The following is a 17,960-nucleotide window of genomic DNA, read 5'->3' as shown; positions in this document are numbered from 1 at the left end:
CCCTTGATCATTATGTAGTGTCCTTCTTTGTCTCTTGTAATAGTCTTTATTTTAAAGTCTATTTTGTGTGATATGAGAATTGCTACTCCAGCTTTCTTTTGGTTTCCATTTGCACGGAATATCTTTTTCCATCCCCTTTCAGTCTGTATGTGTCCCTAGGTCTGAAGTGGGTCTCTTGTAGACAGCATATATACGGGTCTTGTTTTTGTACCTGTTCAGCTAGTCTACGTCTTTTAGTGGGAGCATTTAATCCATTTACATTTAAGGTAATTATCAACATGTATGTTCCTATTACCATTTTCTTAATTGTTTTGGCTTTGTTATTGTAGGTGTTTTCCTTCTGTTGTGTTTCCTGCCTAGAGAAGTTCCTTTAGCATTTGTTGTAAAGCTGGTTTGGTGGTGCTGAACTCTCTCAGCTTTTGCTTGTCTGTAAAGGTTTTAATTTCTCCATCAAATCTGAATGAGATCCTTGCTGGGTAAAGTAATCTTGGTTGTAGGTTTTTCTCTTTCATCACTCTCAATATGTCCAGCTACTCCCTTCTGTCTTGCAGTTTCTGCTGAAGGATCAGCTGTTCACCTTATGAGGATTCCCTTGTATGTTATTTGTTGCTTTTCCCTTGCTGCTTTTTATATTTTTTCTTTGTATTTAATTATTGATAGTTTGATTAATATGTGTCTTGGCATGTTTCTCCTTGGATTTATCCTGTATGGGGCTCTCTGTGTGTCCTGGACTTGATTGACTCTCTCCTTTCCCATATTAGGGATGTTTTCAACTATAATCTCTTCAAATATTTTCTCTGTCCCTTTTTTTCCTCTTCTTTTTCTGGGACACCTATAATTCGAATGTTGGTGCATTTAATGTTGTCCCAGAGGTCTCTGAGACTGTCCTCAATTCTTTTCATTCTTTTTTCTTTATTCTGCTCTGCGGTAGTTATTTCCACTATTTTATCTTCCAGGTCACTTATCCGTTCTTCTGCCTTAGTTATTCTGCTATTGATATCCTTCTAGAGAATTTTTAATTCCATTTATTGTGTTGTTCATCATCGTTTGTTTGCTCTTTAGTTCTTCTGGGTCATTGTTAAACGTTGCTTGTATTTTCTCCATTCTGTTTCCAAGATTTTGAATCATCTTTACTATCATTACTCTGAATTCTTTTTCAGGTAGACTGCCTATTTCCTCTTCATTTGTTTGGTCTGGTGGGTGTTTATTTTGCTCCTTCATCTGCTATGTATTTCTCTGTCTTCTCATTTTGCTTAACTTACTGTGTTTGGGGTCTCCTTTTTGCAGGCGGCAGGTTCATAGTTCCCTTTGTTTTTGGTGTCTGCCCCCAGTGGGTAAGGTTGGTTCAGTGGGTTGTGTAGGCTTCCTTGTGGAGGGGACTGGTGCCTGTGTTCTGGTGAATGAGGCTGGATCTTGTCTTTCTGGTAGGCAGGACCACGTCCAGTGATGTGTTTTGGGGTGTCTGTGAACTTACTGTGGTTTTAGGCAACCTCTCTGCAAATGAGTGGGGTTGTGTTCCTGTCTTGCTAGTTGTTTGGCATAGGGTATCCAGCAGTGTAGCTTGCTGGTCGTTTAGTGGAGCTGGGTCTTAGCGTTGAGATTGAGATCTCTGGGAGAGCTTTCACCATTTGATACTGTGTGGGGCTGGGAGGTCTCTGGTGGACCAATGTCCTGAACTCGCCTCTCCCACCTCAGAGGCACAGACCTGACACCTGGCTGGAGCACCAAGAGCCTGGCATCCACACGGCTCAGAAGAAAAGGGAAGGAGAAAGGAAGGAAGGCGGGGAGGGAGGGAGGGAGGGAAGAAAGAATAAAATAAAGTTATTAAAATAAAAAATATATTATGAAAAATAAAAAAGTAGGGCTTCCCTGGTGGCGCAGTGGTTGAGCGTCTGCCTGCCGATGCAGTGGACGTGGGTTCGTGCCCTGGTCTGAGAGGATCCCACATGCCGCGGAGCGGCTGGTCCTGTGAGCCATGGCCGCTGAGCCTATGCGTCCGGAGCCTGTGCTCTGCAACGGGAGAGGCCACAGCAGTGACGGGCCCGCGTACCGCAAAAAAATAAATAAATAAAATTAAAAAGTAATTCAAAAAAATAAAGAAGAGAGCAACCAAACGAAAAAACAAATCCACCAGTGATAACAAGTGCTAAAAACTATAGTAAAAAACAAACAAAAAAACCGGACAGACAGAACCCTAGGACAAATGGTAAAGGCAAAGCTACAAAATCACAGAAAGAAGCATACACATACACACTCACAAAAGGAGAAAAAGGAAAAATATATATATTTAAAAAAAAGGAAGAGAACAACCAAATCAATAAACAAATCTACCAATGTTAATAAGCTCTATATACTAAATTAAGATAAACATAAAACCAGAAACAGATGCAGAAAGCAAACCCCAAGTCTACAGTTGTTCCCAAAGTCCACCCCCTCAATTTTGCGATGATTCGTTGTCTATTCAGGTATTCCACAGATGCAGAGTACATCAGGTTGACTGTGGAGATTTAATCCACTGCTCCTGAGGCTGCTGGGAGAGATTTCCCTTTCTCTTCTTTGTTCGCACAGCTCCTGCGGTTCAGCTTTGGATTTGGCCCCACCTCTGCGTGTAGGTTGTCTGAGGGCGTCTGTTCTTCGCTCAGACTGGATGGAGTTAAAGTAGCAGCTGATTAGGGGGCTCTGGCTCACTCAGGCCGGGGGAGGGAGGGGTACAGAATGTGGGGCGAGCCTGAGGCGGCAGAGGCCAGAGTGACATTGCAACATCCTGACGCACGCTGTGCGTTCTCCTGGGGAAGTTGTCCCCGGATCACGGGACCCTGGCAGTGGCAGCTGCACAGGCTCCGGGAGGGGAGGTGTGGATAGTGATCTGTGCTCGCACACAGGCTTCTTGGTGGCGGCAGCAGCAGTCTTAGCGTTTCATGCCCGTCTCTGGTGTCTGCACTGGTAGCCGTGGCTCACGCCCGTCTCCGGAGCTCATTTAGGCGGTGCTCTGAATCCCTTCTCCTCGCGCATCCCGAAAGCATGGTCTCTTGCCTCTTAGGCAGGTCCAGACATTTTCTCGGACTCCCTCCCAGCTAGCTGTGACACTCTAGCCCCTCAGGCTGTGTTCGCACAGCCAACCCCAGTCCTCTCCCTGCGATCCGACCGAAGCCCGGGCCTCAGCTCCCAGCCCCGCCCGCCCTGGCGGGCGAGCAGACAAGCCTCTCGGGTGGTGAGTGCCGGTCAGCACCGATCTTCTGTGCAGCAATCTCTCTGCTTTGCCCTCCGCACCCCTGTGGCTGCGCTCTCCTCCACGGCTTCGAAGCTTGCCCCCTCCGCCACCCGCAGTCTCCACCCGCGAAGGGGCTTCCTAGTGTGTGGAAACTTTTCCTCCTTCACAGCTCCCTCCCAGAGGTGCAGGTCCTGTCCCTATTCTTTTGTCTCTTTTTTTTCTTTTTTCTTTTGCCCTACCCAGGTACGTGGGGAGTTTCTTGCCTTTTGGGAGGTCTGAGGTCTTCTGCCAGCGTTCAGTAGGTGTTCTGTAGGAGCTGTTCCTCATGTAGATGTATTTTTTATGTATTTGTGGGGAGGAAGGTGATCTCCACATCTTATTCCTCCCCAATCTTGAAGCTATCTCTCTAGCTTTTATTATTATAGACCAGGGGCTGGAAAGCTTTTTCTTTAAAGGGCCAGACAGTAAATATTTTAGACTTTGAGGACCATACAGTCTCTGTCACAACTACTCAACTCTGCCTTTACAGAGTGAAAGCAGCCATAGGCTAACAGATGCATGTGGCTGTGTTCTGATAAAACTGTTTATAAGAAGAGACATGGGCTATATAGTTTGTTGACCCGTGTTCTAGAGAAATAAGACTTAACAAATGAAACAAGGTATGAATATATCAAGAATCAGTACAGGTCTTCTGGGAAATGGATTATCAATAGGATTTAGGTTGGTTAAAAACTTCCATTTATAACCCCAGACATTACACTTAAAAGTCTCAGTGTTGAAATTGTTCTGCTCAGATATTTTATAATAAAAATCTCAGCTACTAGGAACCATCAAAAATAAACATTTCTAGGACTTCCCTGGTGGCACAGTGGTTGAGAGTCCGCCTGCTGATGCAGGGGACACGGGTTCGTGCCCCAGTCCAGGAGGATACCACATGCTGCGGAGCGGCTGGGCCCATGAGCCATGGCCGCTGAGCCTGTGCCTCTGGAGCCTGTGCTCCGCAACGGGAGAGGCCACAACAGTGAGAGGCTCTCGTACTGCAAAAAAAAAAAAAAAAAAAAAAAAATTTCTAGATCCATAAAAGCACTTTAATAGAGAGCACCCTAAAATATACTATTCCCTGCCTTCTTAAAAACAGTATATAAAAAATAATCTTTTTTTAAAAAAGGAAACCTTTTTTATTACATCTTCTGACTTTGTGGGTCAGGAATTTGGGCAGGGCTCAGATGGGTGATTCTTATGCTCCACATGATGTCAACTGGGGTCAGTCACTAAGTACTTTTCACCTGGTCTGTAAGGTCCAAGATCGCTTCAATAACATGTCTGGTGTTTTGGCAGAGGCAGATGGAAGGCTGGGCTCAGCTGGGACTGTGGACTAGAGCTCCTACACCTGGCTTCTCTAGCATGCTAACCATTTTTTAAAATTGGTATGACATTGTCATTAAATATCTCAGTTCCTGTAGTACTGTGATTCCATCAGCCTTCGCTGAGGTTTGTGGGGCTGTTGCTTGCACTCCCCAGACCACTGTCTTTCAGTCTGCTTTTTTCTTTTTGGGTTTCATAAGCCGATTCTTAGCTGTGGTCTGGAGCAATGCATTTGCTGGGTAGGTGAAATCTTCCTATAGTGGGCACTTAATTTGCCGTGTGAAGGTACCCTCCTGGGCACAGCTAAATGATACTTAAGAAACTTAAAATACTCCTCAAAGAAGAAGCAAATTCCTGCAATATGCGACAACATGGATGAACCTGGAGGACATGATACTGAGTGAATTAAGCCAGTCATAGAAGGACAAATACTGTATGATTGCACTTATATGAGGAATCTATAATAGTCAAACTCATAGAAGCAGAGAGTAGAATGGTGGTTGCCAGGGGTTTGGGAGTGGGGGAAATGGGGAGTTGCTACTCAGTGGGTAAAAAGTTTTAGTTACGCAGGATGAATAAGTTCTGGAGATCTGCTGTACAACATCATGCCTATAGTTTACAATGCTGTATTGTACACTTAACAGTTTGTTAAAAGATTATATCTCATGTTAAATATTCTTACCACAATTTAAAAAAATATGACTTAGGAGCTAACACCATTTGAAAAAAAAGACAGTAAAATATCAGAACTTAAAGTGTTTTTCTTCTGCTTATTTTACTGCTTATTTTCTCTTCCCCATATTCTTGATAAAACAGTAAATGTTGGAAGGACAGAATATGGGGACAGGCCAGGGACTAGAAAGGGATAAGTTCATTGGTGATTCCAGTTGGAAGAGGGGCTAGTAAGACTTGACTTGAAGGTGTGTTTGCACAATAACCACCCTAGTTTTGTTTTAATGATGTTTACTTGGAGTAACTTATGAGGGAGAGGCTAAAGCTCCCCAAGCTATGCTTTGTACAACTATGCAGGATTAGGGGGTCATGTACACCCCACCCCACCTGCCATTCTCCCACTTGACCAGTCCTTGGAGTCTCTGGAATGGCCTTTTCATTTACTTATATTTCCCATCGCCTGTTGACAGTTACAGCTCCAAGATGATACTTTTTTAGCCTGGATGCCTTTGTATCTTTTTAACATTTATACTAAATAAAGCTCTCTGACCCTTTACTGGAGATGGGGTAATAGTACCTACCTCAAAGTTTGAGGAAATGCTGTAAAGTGCTCAGAAAACATCAGCTATTATTGTCATCTGATAACCATCTTCCAAACTTCCTGTTTCAGAAACTGATTCAGCAGTACAGAAAGAACATAGAAACCAGACACCTGCTCCATCTGCAGCTCAAACTTCCGCTCCTTCTAAGTACCACCGAAGTCGATCTGGGGGAGCCAGGGATGAACGATACCGATCGGGTGAGAGGGACCAGATAATTACCAGTGGAACAGTTTTTACTAACTGTAGTGTGAACTGTATATCCTGAGATATATGTTTGTTTTATTTTTTTTCCCTTGAAGTGCCAACAGGTGTATATTAACTAGTACCTGTTACGTGCCAGGTGTAGTAGATACTCTTATTTGCTGGGGATACAGCCCCAAATAAGACATTTCTGCCCAAGGGCAGAAGAGGAGCCAGGCAAGTACAAAGGCACTGTGAATAAATAAGAAGGCAGAGGGCTAGGGTCTCATGGGATGGGACTGGGAGAACTCAGTAGGCTCTGTTTGAAGAGACATGTCCTTCTGTGTTTGCCAGAGCTGTTGATTAGTCTCTTGACTGAGGGAGCTGGACCAAAAACTCAACAGTGAAATTTCAGATTGGTAAATTCTTAAACTTTATTTCTTCTCACCCAGGAAAAACCCATGGGAAAGGAGAAGGTGATGTGCTGTGGCTGGCAGCGGGGGCATGCTCCTGCCACACCATGTCCAGCACTGAGGAGCAAAAATGAATCATAGACCCTCAGGGGGCCGTGTGGCATAGTGAGCTCATCCCATGCCCACCTACTGTCCCCTGCACTAGGATAGTCTCCGCAGCATGTTTATTGTTTTAAGAACTAGCAGAATTAAGCCAGAAGACTAACTGGAATGTTATTTTACTTTCTCCAGATTTTTGTCTCCCTTATACCAGCCAAGGTTACCTTATCCTTTTCTTGCATTGAAAAACAGGGTGTATATCAACCCTCTCAGAAACTGCTTTAGAGGAAATGAGGAAAAGGACATGGTTATTTTGTGAGCTGATATTATTAGATATATATTTTCACACACTGGAAGGAAGGAAGGAATGAGAAGTGTTCAATCAGAAAGATAGAGGTTGCATGCCACAACAGAATTTCCCCTTGTACCAAACCTGGTGTTGAGTGGTCAGAGGAGGCTTTCTCAGAGAATACATCTGAACGATGTCATGGCAGCCAGACAGAGTTAGGGAAATAGCATCAGGTAGTAAACCTGAAAGTAGTTCATTATGACTGAAACTCAGAAAGCAAGGGCCCAGAACGAGGTGGGAGATGAGGCTAGAAAGATGATCAGAGACCAAATCTTGAGGAATCTTGAATACTGTTGAAGGATTTTCAGCAGAGCAGTTAACACAGATTTGTAATCTGTTCTAGTAACTTGCGCCAGCTGCACAGGGCCTAACATACATAAAAGGTAAATAAATATTTTGGAGAAAGGAAGGAAAAAAAGTAGTAGTAGTTAAGGAATGGATTAGAGGGAAGTAAGGCTAGATTTGGAAAAACATATCGGGAGCTCCTGTTTGTCACCAAGACCCCAGCCCGATTTCCCAGCACCTGGTGTTGCTTTTAGAGGCTGGGGCTCAGGTGCTGCAGCAGCAGCAGGTTCTAACCAGTCCAGAAGGGCTCTGGCCTGTACAGCTCTCATCCCTGGCCTTCTGGGAAGATTTTTGTTTTTTGTTTTAACTTTGACTTTCTCTTTGGTTTTACAGCAGATAACAAAAGGATTAGTAAGGAACCCCAAAAAGGATTCTCTACACTCTATGTCCAAGCTGATCACATAGAGAAAAAAGGCCTTAGCCAGCTGATTCAATAGTGTGAAACTTTGATGTACACCTACCAAAACCCAACTATCCTTTTTTCTTTAATATCCTTATTTATTTGTTTGTTTGTTTGTTTGTTTGTAAATGGCTGCTGCGTGCAGGCTTTCTCTAGTTGTGGTGAGCGGGGGCTACTCTTTGTTGCAGTGCGCGGGCTTCTCATTGTGGTGGCTTCTCTCTTGCGGAGCACGGACTCTAGGCATGCGGGCTTCAGTAGTTGTGGCTCGCGGGCTCTAGAGCACGGGCTCAGTAGTTGTGACGCACAGGCTTAGTTGCTCCACGGCATGTGGGATCTTCCCAGACCAGGGATCGAACCCATGTTCCCTGCATTGGCAGGCGGATTCTTAACCACTGTGCCACCAGGGAAGCCCCAACTATCTTTCATACCAATTCTTTCAGATTTACCCCCAATATTAGAAAGTATAGTCTGTGAATCAAACACTGGTTAGCGGATTCTTAACCATTGTGCCACCAGGGAAGCCCCAACTATCTTCCATACCAGTTCTTTCAGATTTACCCCCAATATTAGAAAGTATAGTCTGTGAATCAAACACTGGTTAGCAGACTGTGGTTAGGTGCAGGGGTATTGAAGAGGGTTTAATAGTTGGGTCTCGGATATTTGTCTCACTAGGACTTTTTTTTTTTTAATTAATTTTATTTATTTATTTTTGCTGTGTTGGGTCTTCGTTTCTGTGCGAGGGCTATCTCTAGTTGTGGCAAGCAGGGGCCACTCTTCATCGCGGTGTGCCGGCCTCTCACTATCGTGGCCTCTCTTGTTGCGGAGCACAGGCTCCAGATGCTCAGGCTCAGTAGTTGTGGCTCACGGGCCTAGTTGCTGCGTGGCATGTGGGATCTTCCCAGACCAGGGCTCGAACTCATGTCCCCTGCATTAGCAGGCAGATTCTCAACCACTGCACCACCAGGGAAGCCCGGGACTTTTTTTTTTTTTTTTTTTTTTTAGGGTAGTAGCGAGAAGAAGGCCAGAGAGGAGGTAAAGTAGGGAACAGAGGTGATTTTAAAACCCTGAAGATATTGAAAGTTATGAGAGTTCTGCAATACTGTCATGAGAGGGGAACATGAAAGAGGAGGCCTGCAAGCATGAATTTTGGCTAAAAATCACATTTTTCCATGTTAGGATGTGCCCAGCTAAATAACAAAGCAAAGCTGAGCACACGCCGAGAATTCTGGCTTCGGTGAGTAAGAAGAAACCAACAGTAGCCGCAGAAGTAGAGCAAATAAGTTGTAGAAATCTATGGGACTGGAACTTCGCCTCTTTGCCACTCCATTCACAGGAAGGGTTACATTTACATGTCACATGCAAAAATAGCTTAAGAATGGAGGGTATGTTTTGAAGAAATTACAAGCATTCAGATTAAAGTGATGGGTACACAGAAAGGATTTAATATTGATTTCAGTGAGTGTAACTTGAAAATCCTCTCTTATTTGGTGGAGGCTTATTAATACCTACAACATTTCAACTAATCATAATCAAATCTAAATAGACTTAGTGTTTCATGTTTCAGACATGGTGTAAAGAGCTTTTATTTATTCAGAGTTTAGATTATCTGCCCTTATTCTGTTCTTTGTGCTTAGCCAAGAGGGTCTGACATTTCAAATACACTAATTTAGTACCTCCTTTACCTGCCCATCAAAGCATGATACACACATGTGTTATGGTCACAAGTGTAGAAAATACAGTCAGTGCCTGAGATGGAAAGTCGCTCTGACAACTTCTTTAATGTTAATCTTTTGAGCAATTAGCCACCTCAAACAAAACAACAAAAACAAAAAAAGGACTTTAAAGGAGCAGTTGTATCACCTTATTCAGCTCAAACGTTAGTGCTGGAAAATGAAACCCCGCTTTCTGGTGCTCCTGGCAGAGATGTCCAAAGTCAGCCGCGTCTGGGGACTGAACTTCGGAAGTGATTTCTCTATCAGAGATCAAGATGAATTGTATACTGCTGAATGAGTCAAATCCAGTTACAAGAGCTGACTGTTCTTATCGATAAAGAGGCTTTGCTAACACAGGAACTGTGAACATCTCCTTTTGACACACGTGTATGGGCCAGGGCTTCTCATGTTAGGAAATAAATGGGTGGTTTGATTTGTTCTGTGGTCTATGCTAAGAATACTTATGGCAGAGAAGGACATGCTCTGTAATTATTACTTATCCAGATATCATGGGCCTTCTAAAGCTTGACTAATGTGAACAAGTCCCTAGTTTTCGCAGGTTTGCTCTCGCATGTTTCATGTCTCGTGCAGCAGTACTTTTGACTAAAAAGTATGAGCATTTAATGTGCCGTCTTTCTGTTGAGAAAGTGCTTTTTCTCAGTATAAGCATTTATTCATTGGTTTTCCAAGACAGCTAAGAACCATAGTTTCATCTAATGTAAGAAGGACACTTTTCACATTCTAGCATACCTGAAAGCAGGATATCTTTTAAACATTTTTTTTTTTGGCTGTGCCATGTGTGTTGTGGGATCTTAGTTCCCTGACCAGGGATTGAACCTGGGCCCTCAGCAGTGAGAGCACGGAGTCCTAACCACTGGACCACCAGGGAATTCCCTCAGGATATCTTTTTTTTTAATCCTGGAAGATATCTTTTATATAAGGTGGCATCATAGATTCAGTAAAATGACAATCTTGATTCAACTAAGAAAACCTCAGGGGCACTAAAATAGTATAATAAATATAAATGCAGTATAAAATTATTTCATTTCAGAGGCAAAAGTACATTGGTACTGTGGCCTTAAAAGTAACAGCACAACAGTTTGGCACTATCTTTTAAACTTTAAGTATTCATACACTTTGACCCAGAAATTCTCCTTCTAGGAATTTGCACCTACGTAGGTACACAAAAATATATATATACGAAAATGTTTGTTATCGTATCGTTCATAATAAATACAATGATTAAATAAGTTATAGTAGGTCCACACAATGGAATTCTGTGAAAGCTAGTTTAAAACTTCTGTGAAGGCTCGTGGAAAAACAATGAGGTTATTAGATTTATTTGTGCAGATATGGAGAGATGTACAAAATACATTTTTAAGTAATAAATACAAGACAGTATGTAGCATATGATCTAAATTTTGTAAATATTAATACTAAGAATTACATATATTATTATGTACGCAGATACAGAAATCTGGAAAAATATATACCAAACTATTGAGGTGGGATTATTTCTGGGAAGTGATGGGTCTAGGGAAAATTTTCACTGCAACATTATATGTGTTTAGGTCCTTCCCCAATATGTATATTATTTTTTTCCAGGATTTTTGTAGTGGTAGTAAAATACAAAATGCATATAACAAAATTTATGTATATTAATTTTAAACAAAAAATAACAAAGATTGTTTTCTTTTTTTAAATCGAGGTATAATTGACATATAACAAGCCATTAGTTTCAGGTATATACCATAATGACTTAATATTTGTATGTATTGTGAAGTGATCACCACAATAGGTTTCATTAACATCTGTCGCCTTTCATAGTTACAAAAATTTCTTTTTCTTGTGATGACAACTTTTAAGACGTTCTCTTTTAGCAACTTTCAAATGTGCAATACTTATTTATTTTATAACTGGAAGTTTGTAAAAGATAGTTTTTAAGGTGATATCCCTGGATAAAATATTTAAAGCCTTACATCAGTTGTTCTTAGTGATTTTTACTCTAAGTGTGGATTCTTCTGACTTAATTCTGAGAGCTAAATGCAACAATAACTACCTCTGTCACCTTGAGAACTTTCTTTCTCTGTGCAAATATGATCTCTGATATGGTGACATTTGCCAAGGTGGCTGCCACTGGCACACCAGGACCATTTTATTTCTTTAGCAATACACTTCCTCATACCAAGGAAGATAGATTGAGTTCAGTTCAGTTAAGCAAGCATTTATTATAGACCTCCTATGAGTTGAGCACAGTTTAGATGCTAGAGAAACACAGGACTCCTTTCTTAAACACAGAAATCCTTTATGCAAGATAGAGCTAGCGTAGAAGAGGGGGTGACAGGGGAAGGAGCCCCTGGGCACCAGGCACTGTCAACAGCAGGCTTCGTGGAGGTGGTGAAGTCTGAGCCATTTTGAAGAATGAATAACTGTTTGCTATATAGATATTCCAGGCTAAAGAGACATAATTTGTAAAGGTAGGGGAATGTGAAATGCAAAATTAAAATTTCACTGCTCCTCCCCACCAGCAGATAGAGTAGTGCCAGAATTAATGTGATATCCTAATGTTCCAGAAGTTAATAGTTGCTGCCTCTGCCATAATTAAAGATGTGAAAGTGATCAGTACCTTAGAAATTGGTAAAAATTGCATGAGTACTAATTGGCTTACAGGTAACTCCTTGAACTCTACTTCTCTACTTAAATGACTCAACCTGCCCACACATCTGCCTTTCAATCTGTCCTCATCTATCTGCCTGTCTGTCTGTCTATAGTAGTGTCCTAGCAGGTAAGGGCACTTGGTGTCTGTTCTGCCCCTGGTCCTTAACGCCCAGCTGTGCCACTTATGTACTATGTCTTAACCACTTCATAACAACAAGCCAAGGATAGGAGCAGCTACTTAGAAAATGTAAAAATAACATTTTCCACTTAACTTTTTGGGAAAGATGACAAAACATGGCCCAGTATTGTCCACAGATGTGGGGAAATGAACATTCTCTCACCTCATTGGTAGAAGTGTTATTTCTTTTATTACTAATGAGGCTGGACATTTTTTTTTTTTTTTTGCGATACGCGGGCCTCTCACTGTTGTGGCCTCTCCCGTTGTGGCTCCGGACGCGCAGGCTTAGCGACCATGGCTCACGGGCCCAGCCTCACGGGTCCAGCCGCTCCGCGGCATGTGGGATCCTCCCGGACCGGGGCACGAACCCACGTCCCCTGCATCGGCAGGTGGACTCTCAACCACTGCGCCACCAGGGAAGCCCGAGGCTGGACATTTTAGAATATGTTTGTTTTCCATTTGTGCTGCCTCTGTAAACTACCTGTCCATTGCCTACACCTATTTTTTTCTAAGTTGGGTTCTTTTTTTTTTTCTTATTTATTTGTAAGAGTTTTTCTAATCCTAGGGATGCTAACATTTAAATTTACTAGAGGTGTTAACCAACACAAATAGACAAGAGAAATCAATTAGAGGTGTAAGAATTAGAAAAGAAGTGAAGCTGTATTTGCAGTTGGTATGATAATTCATTTTAAAAACCCAGGAGAATTGATGACAGAATTAATTTAATGAAATAATTTAGTCAAGTAGCAAGATCTGAAACTAGTATAGAAACCAGTAGCCTTCATATATGCAAACAATAACTGGTCAAAAGATATAATGGTAGAGCAAACCTCATTTACAAAAGCAATAAAGAAGATAAAACGTATTTAGGAATAAACTTCAGGACTGTGTAAAATCTTTATAAAGGAAACTTTAAAACACCCTGAATGACACAAAGTAGACATGATAAATGGAAAGGCATCCCTTGTTCTTAGATAGGATGATTCAACATCACAAAGATGTTAGGACTCCAAAAATTAGTTTATACGTTTAATCCAATTCCAATAAAAACACTATCAAATTTATTTATAGAGCTAGAAAAGAAATTTTTGAAGTTCATTTGGAACAATAAACACGTAAGGATAGCTAGGAAACACTGAGAAAGAAAACCTACAAGATATTAAAACATACTCCAAAGACTGTATAATTAAAACAGTGTGGTGTGGCATACAAATTGGCAGACCATTGGAATAGAATAACAAGTTCAGAAATAGACCAAAGTACATCTGGGATTTATTATATGATAAAGATAGCATTGTGAATCACTTGGGTGAAAAAGTACTTTTTAGTAAACGATGCTAGGACAACTGGAAAAAGATGAAGTAAATCCATACCTCACACCATATACAAGCAAAAACTTCAAATGGATCAGAGATCTACAAGTAAAAAAGAAACCATATAAGTACCTAAAGAAAATATTAGTCAATTTTTTAATAATCTAAGCTTATGGAAAGCCTATGGGAAGGCTTTCTGAGACTCAAAATCGAGATGTGATACAACGACACAAAAATTTTTTTACTGGGGTAAAAACATATAACATAAATGTATCCTCTTAAAATTTTTAAGTGTACATTATATTGTTAACCATATGCACATTGTTGTACAACAGCTCTTTAGAACCTTTTCATCTTGCATGACCGAAACTTTATACCCATTGATCAACAACTCTGTTTCTCCCTCCCACAGCCAACCACCATTCTACTTCCAACACCTATGAATTTGAGTACTTTAGATACTTCTTATAAGTGGTATATATTTGTTTTTTGTGTGTGTGTGACTGGCTGATTTCACTTACCATGTCAATGTTGTAGCATATGACAGGATTTTCTTCTTTTTTAAAGCTGAGTAATATTCTATTGTATGTATATACCACACTTTCTTTATTCATTCATCCGCTCATGAACATTTAGGTTGCTTCCACATCTTGGCTATTGTGAATATGCTGCAATGAACATGGTTGTGCAAATATCTCTTCAAGACCCTGCTTTCAGTTCTTTTGGATATATACCCCAAAAGTAGGATTGTTTTGGGTAGTTCTATTTTTAATTTTTTTGTGGAACCTCCATACTGTTTTCCATAGCAACTGTAACATTACGGTCGCACCAGGAGTGCACAAAGGTTCCAATTTCTCCACCTCCCTGCCAACATTTGTGATTTTCTTTTTTTTTTTTTTTAAGTGGCCATTTTGTCTTCTTTGGAGAAATATCTGTTCAAGTCCCTTGCCCATTTAAAATTGGGTTATTTGAGATTTTGTTGTTGTTTTTGAGTTGTAGGAGTTCTTTATATATTCTACTTATTAACTCCTTATCGAGTATATGGTTTACAAATATGTTCTCTGATTCAATAGGTTGCCTTTTCACTCTGTTGTTTCTTTTGTTGTGCAGAAGTTTTAAAGTTTGGTGTAGTCCTGTTTCTATTTTTTGCCAGGATGTCCAAGCAAATTATTACCCATTCCAAGGTCATGAAGTTTTTTCCCCTGTGTTTTCTTCTAGGAGTTTTATAGTTTCAGGTCTTATGTTTAGGTCTTTAATTCATTTTGATTAATTTTTGTATATGGTGAAAGATAAGGGTCCAACTTCATTCTTCTACATATGGATATTCCAGTTTCTCCAGCACCATTTGTTTCTATCAAGACTATCGTTTCCCTGTTGTATAGTCTTGACACCCTTGTTGAAGACCGTTTGACTGTATACACCAAGGTAATTTCTGGGCTCTCCGTTCTGTTCCATTGTTCTACATGTCTGTTTTTATGCCAATATTATGGTCTTGGTTACTGTAACTTTGTGATATGTTTTGAAATCAGGAAGGGTGAAGCCTTTAGCTTTGTTTTTCTTTCTCAAGATTGTTTTGGCTATTTGGAGTCTTTTGAGATTCCATATGCATTTGGGAATTTTGTTTTTTTATTTCTTCAAAAAGTGCCATTGGGATTTTTGATAGAAATTGCATTAAATCTCTAGATTGCTTTGGGTAATATGGACATTTTAACAATATTAAGTCTTCTAACCCATGAACATGGATGTCTTTCCATTTATTTTTGTCTCCTTTTATTTCTTTCATCAATGTTTCATAGCGTACACATCTTTCACCTCCTTGGTTATGTTTATTCCTAAGTGTTTTATTCTTTTTGATGCTATTGTAAATAAGATTTTTTTTTTACTTTTCAGATGATTTGTTTTTAGTGTTCAGAAATACAACTTATTCTTGTATGTTGATTTTCTATCCTGCAATTGCTGAATTTGTTTATTAGTTCTAACAGTTTTTTTTTTTCTAAAAGTTTTATATGTGAGATCTCAAGGGTTTCCCACATATAACATCATGTCCTCCACAAACAGAAACAGTTTTACTTCTTCTTTTCCAATTTGGATGCATTTTATTTCTTTTTCTTGCCTAATTATTCTGGCTATGATGTCCAGTACTGTGTTGAAAGAGTGTGAGAGTGGGCATCCTTGCCTTATTCCTGATCTTAGGAGGAAAAGCTTTCAGCTTTTCACTGTTGAATATGATGTTGACTGTGGGCTTTTCGTGTATGATCATTATTATCTTGAGCTAATTTCCTTCTGTTCCTGGTTTGTAGCATGTTTTTATCATGAAAGGATGTTAATTTTGTCAAATGCTTTTTCTGCATCTGTTGAGATGATCATATGAGTTTTGTCCTTTGTTCTATTAGAGTTTTACAGTTATTGAGTTGAATTTGTTCACATTTGTTGAATCAGCTTAGGTATGGTATGTATGGTCTTTTTAATGGTCATGCTGTATGGTCCTTTTAATGTGCTGTTGAATTTGGTTTGTTAGTATTTTGTTTAGGATTTTTGCATTAATATTCAGGGATATTGGTGTGTAGTTTTCTTTTCTTGTAGTGTCTTTGCCTGGCTTTGGTATCAGGATAAGGCTGGCCTTATAAAATGAATTTGGAAATGTTCCCTCCTCTTCAGGTTTTTGGAAGAGTTTGAGAAGAATTGGTGTTAATTCGTCTTAAAGTGTTTTGTAGAATTCTCCAGTGAGATCTGGGCTTCTCTTTTTTGGAAGGTTTTTTATTACAGAGTCAGTGTCTTTATTAGTAATCAGTCTGTTCCAATCTTCTGTTTCTTCATGATTTAATCTTGGTAGGTTATATGTTTTCTAGGGACTTGTCCATTTCTTTTAGGTTATCCAATTTATGGTGCATAATTATTCAGTGTCTTATAATCTTTTTTATTTCTATGACATCAGGTGAAATATTTCCTCTTTCATTTCTGATTTTAGTTATTTGTCTTTTCTTAATCTAGCTAAAATTGTGTCAACTTTGTTCATCTTTTCAAAAAATTAACTCTTATTTTTGTTGATTGTTTTCAATTGTTTTTTTTATTCTCTATTTTGTTTATTTCTACTCAAATCCTTGTTATTTCCTCCTTTTGCTAACTTTGGTTTTAGTTTGGTCTTTTTTGAGTTCCTGCAGTTGTGCATTTAGATTGCTAATTTGAAATCTTACATAAATTTTTTATTAAAAAAGTTTGCGTGGCAATAAACCACTGCAAACAATATCAAAAGACAAATGACAAACTGAAAGAAAATATTTCTAACATATCTCAGAGATAAAGGGCTAATATCCTTTATATATGAAAAACTTTTAAAAATCAAGGGAAAATAAAGTGAGAATCCCAATGGAAAAATGGTAAAGTGACATGAACATTCACTTCACTTTCAAACAAACAAATATTAAATGGCTCTAAAATCCTCTGTAAAGATATTTAATCTCACTAATGATAAAAGAGGTGCAAATTTAAAGTACACTGAGGAAATTTCCCTGGCAGTCCAGTGGTTAGGACTCCACACTTCCACTGCAGGGGGCATGGGTTCGACCCCCGGTTGGGGAACTAAGGTCTTGCATGCCACACAGCGCAGCCAAAAAAACAAACAAAAAAAATAGTACCATTTCTCAGCCACTGAACTGGCAACAGTGAAAAGATAGATAACACACTCTGAAGGTGAGGCTATGGGGAAACAGGCACACCTATACATTGCTGATAGTACTACAATATGACAAAGCTCTTTCAGAGGGGAGTTTGGCAAGATGTAACAAAATTTAAAATGTATTCAATTTTTGATTTAGGAGTCTCACTTGTAAGAGTTTATCCTGAAGATATATTGTCATCAGTATAAAAGTACATTTGCACAAGGCTGTTTGTTGTATCATTATTTGTAATTGTAAAATATTGGAAACACTTAAATGCCCACACATAGGATACTAGTAGAATAAACTCTGGTATACAATGGAGTGCTATCTATGCTGCTTTAAAGAATGAAAAAGATCTCTAGTAGCCGATACAGAATGAATTCCAGGATATATTGTTAAGTGGGAAAAGCATAGTGCAAAAAAGTATATATTGTATGCTACTTTTTGTGTATGAAAGACAGGAATATGAGAAAATATGGTTATTTGTTGCAAAAAGAAATATAGGCAGGATAAGTCAATAAGGAGATTGGTTACCTATAGAGAAGGTGGAATTGGGGTAGAAGTGGTTATTGGGGGTAGTGACACATCTTTAAGTTTACCTTTTGGTATAGTTTTGACTTTTGGAACCATGTTAATTAAAGAAAAACTGGGGCTTCCCTGGTGGCGCAGTGGTTGGGAGTCCGCCTGCCGATGCGGGGGACACGGGTTCGTGCCCCGGTCCGGCAGGATCCTACATGCCGCGGAGCGGCTGGGCCCGTGAGCCATGGCCACTGGGCCTGCATGTCCGGAGCCTGTGCTCCGCAA

At 39.9% G+C, this 17,960-nt stretch overlaps 1 protein-coding gene and 1 non-coding gene across 6 annotated transcripts in view; one reads left to right on the top strand and one right to left on the bottom strand.

Moving 5' to 3' along the window:
• Positions 1 to 17,960, top strand: part of DIP2B (disco interacting protein 2 homolog B) — a 244,992-nt gene that overhangs the window by 138,590 nt on the left and 88,442 nt on the right. For 4 of the 5 annotated variants that reach the window (XM_060111726.1, XM_060111724.1, XM_060111721.1 and 1 more), the window contains exon 3: positions 5,919 to 6,047. The exons of the other annotated variant lie outside the window; for it this stretch is intronic. In XM_060111726.1, the coding sequence (XP_059967709.1) occupies positions 5,919 to 6,047 (129 nt within the window). The remainder of the gene's footprint in view (positions 1 to 5,918; positions 6,048 to 17,960) is intronic. 5 annotated transcript variants of the gene reach the window in all.
• TRNAE-CUC (transfer RNA glutamic acid (anticodon CUC)) lies at positions 10,165 to 10,237 on the bottom strand. Its single transcript has one exon. It is a non-coding gene; the product is annotated as a tRNA-Glu (tRNA).

The sequence above is a fragment of the Mesoplodon densirostris genome, chromosome 11, assembly GCF_025265405.1.
Source record: "Mesoplodon densirostris isolate mMesDen1 chromosome 11, mMesDen1 primary haplotype, whole genome shotgun sequence".
Lineage (NCBI taxonomy): Eukaryota > Metazoa > Chordata > Mammalia > Artiodactyla > Ziphiidae > Mesoplodon > Mesoplodon densirostris.
This window is presented reverse-complemented; position numbering and strand designations above follow the sequence as displayed.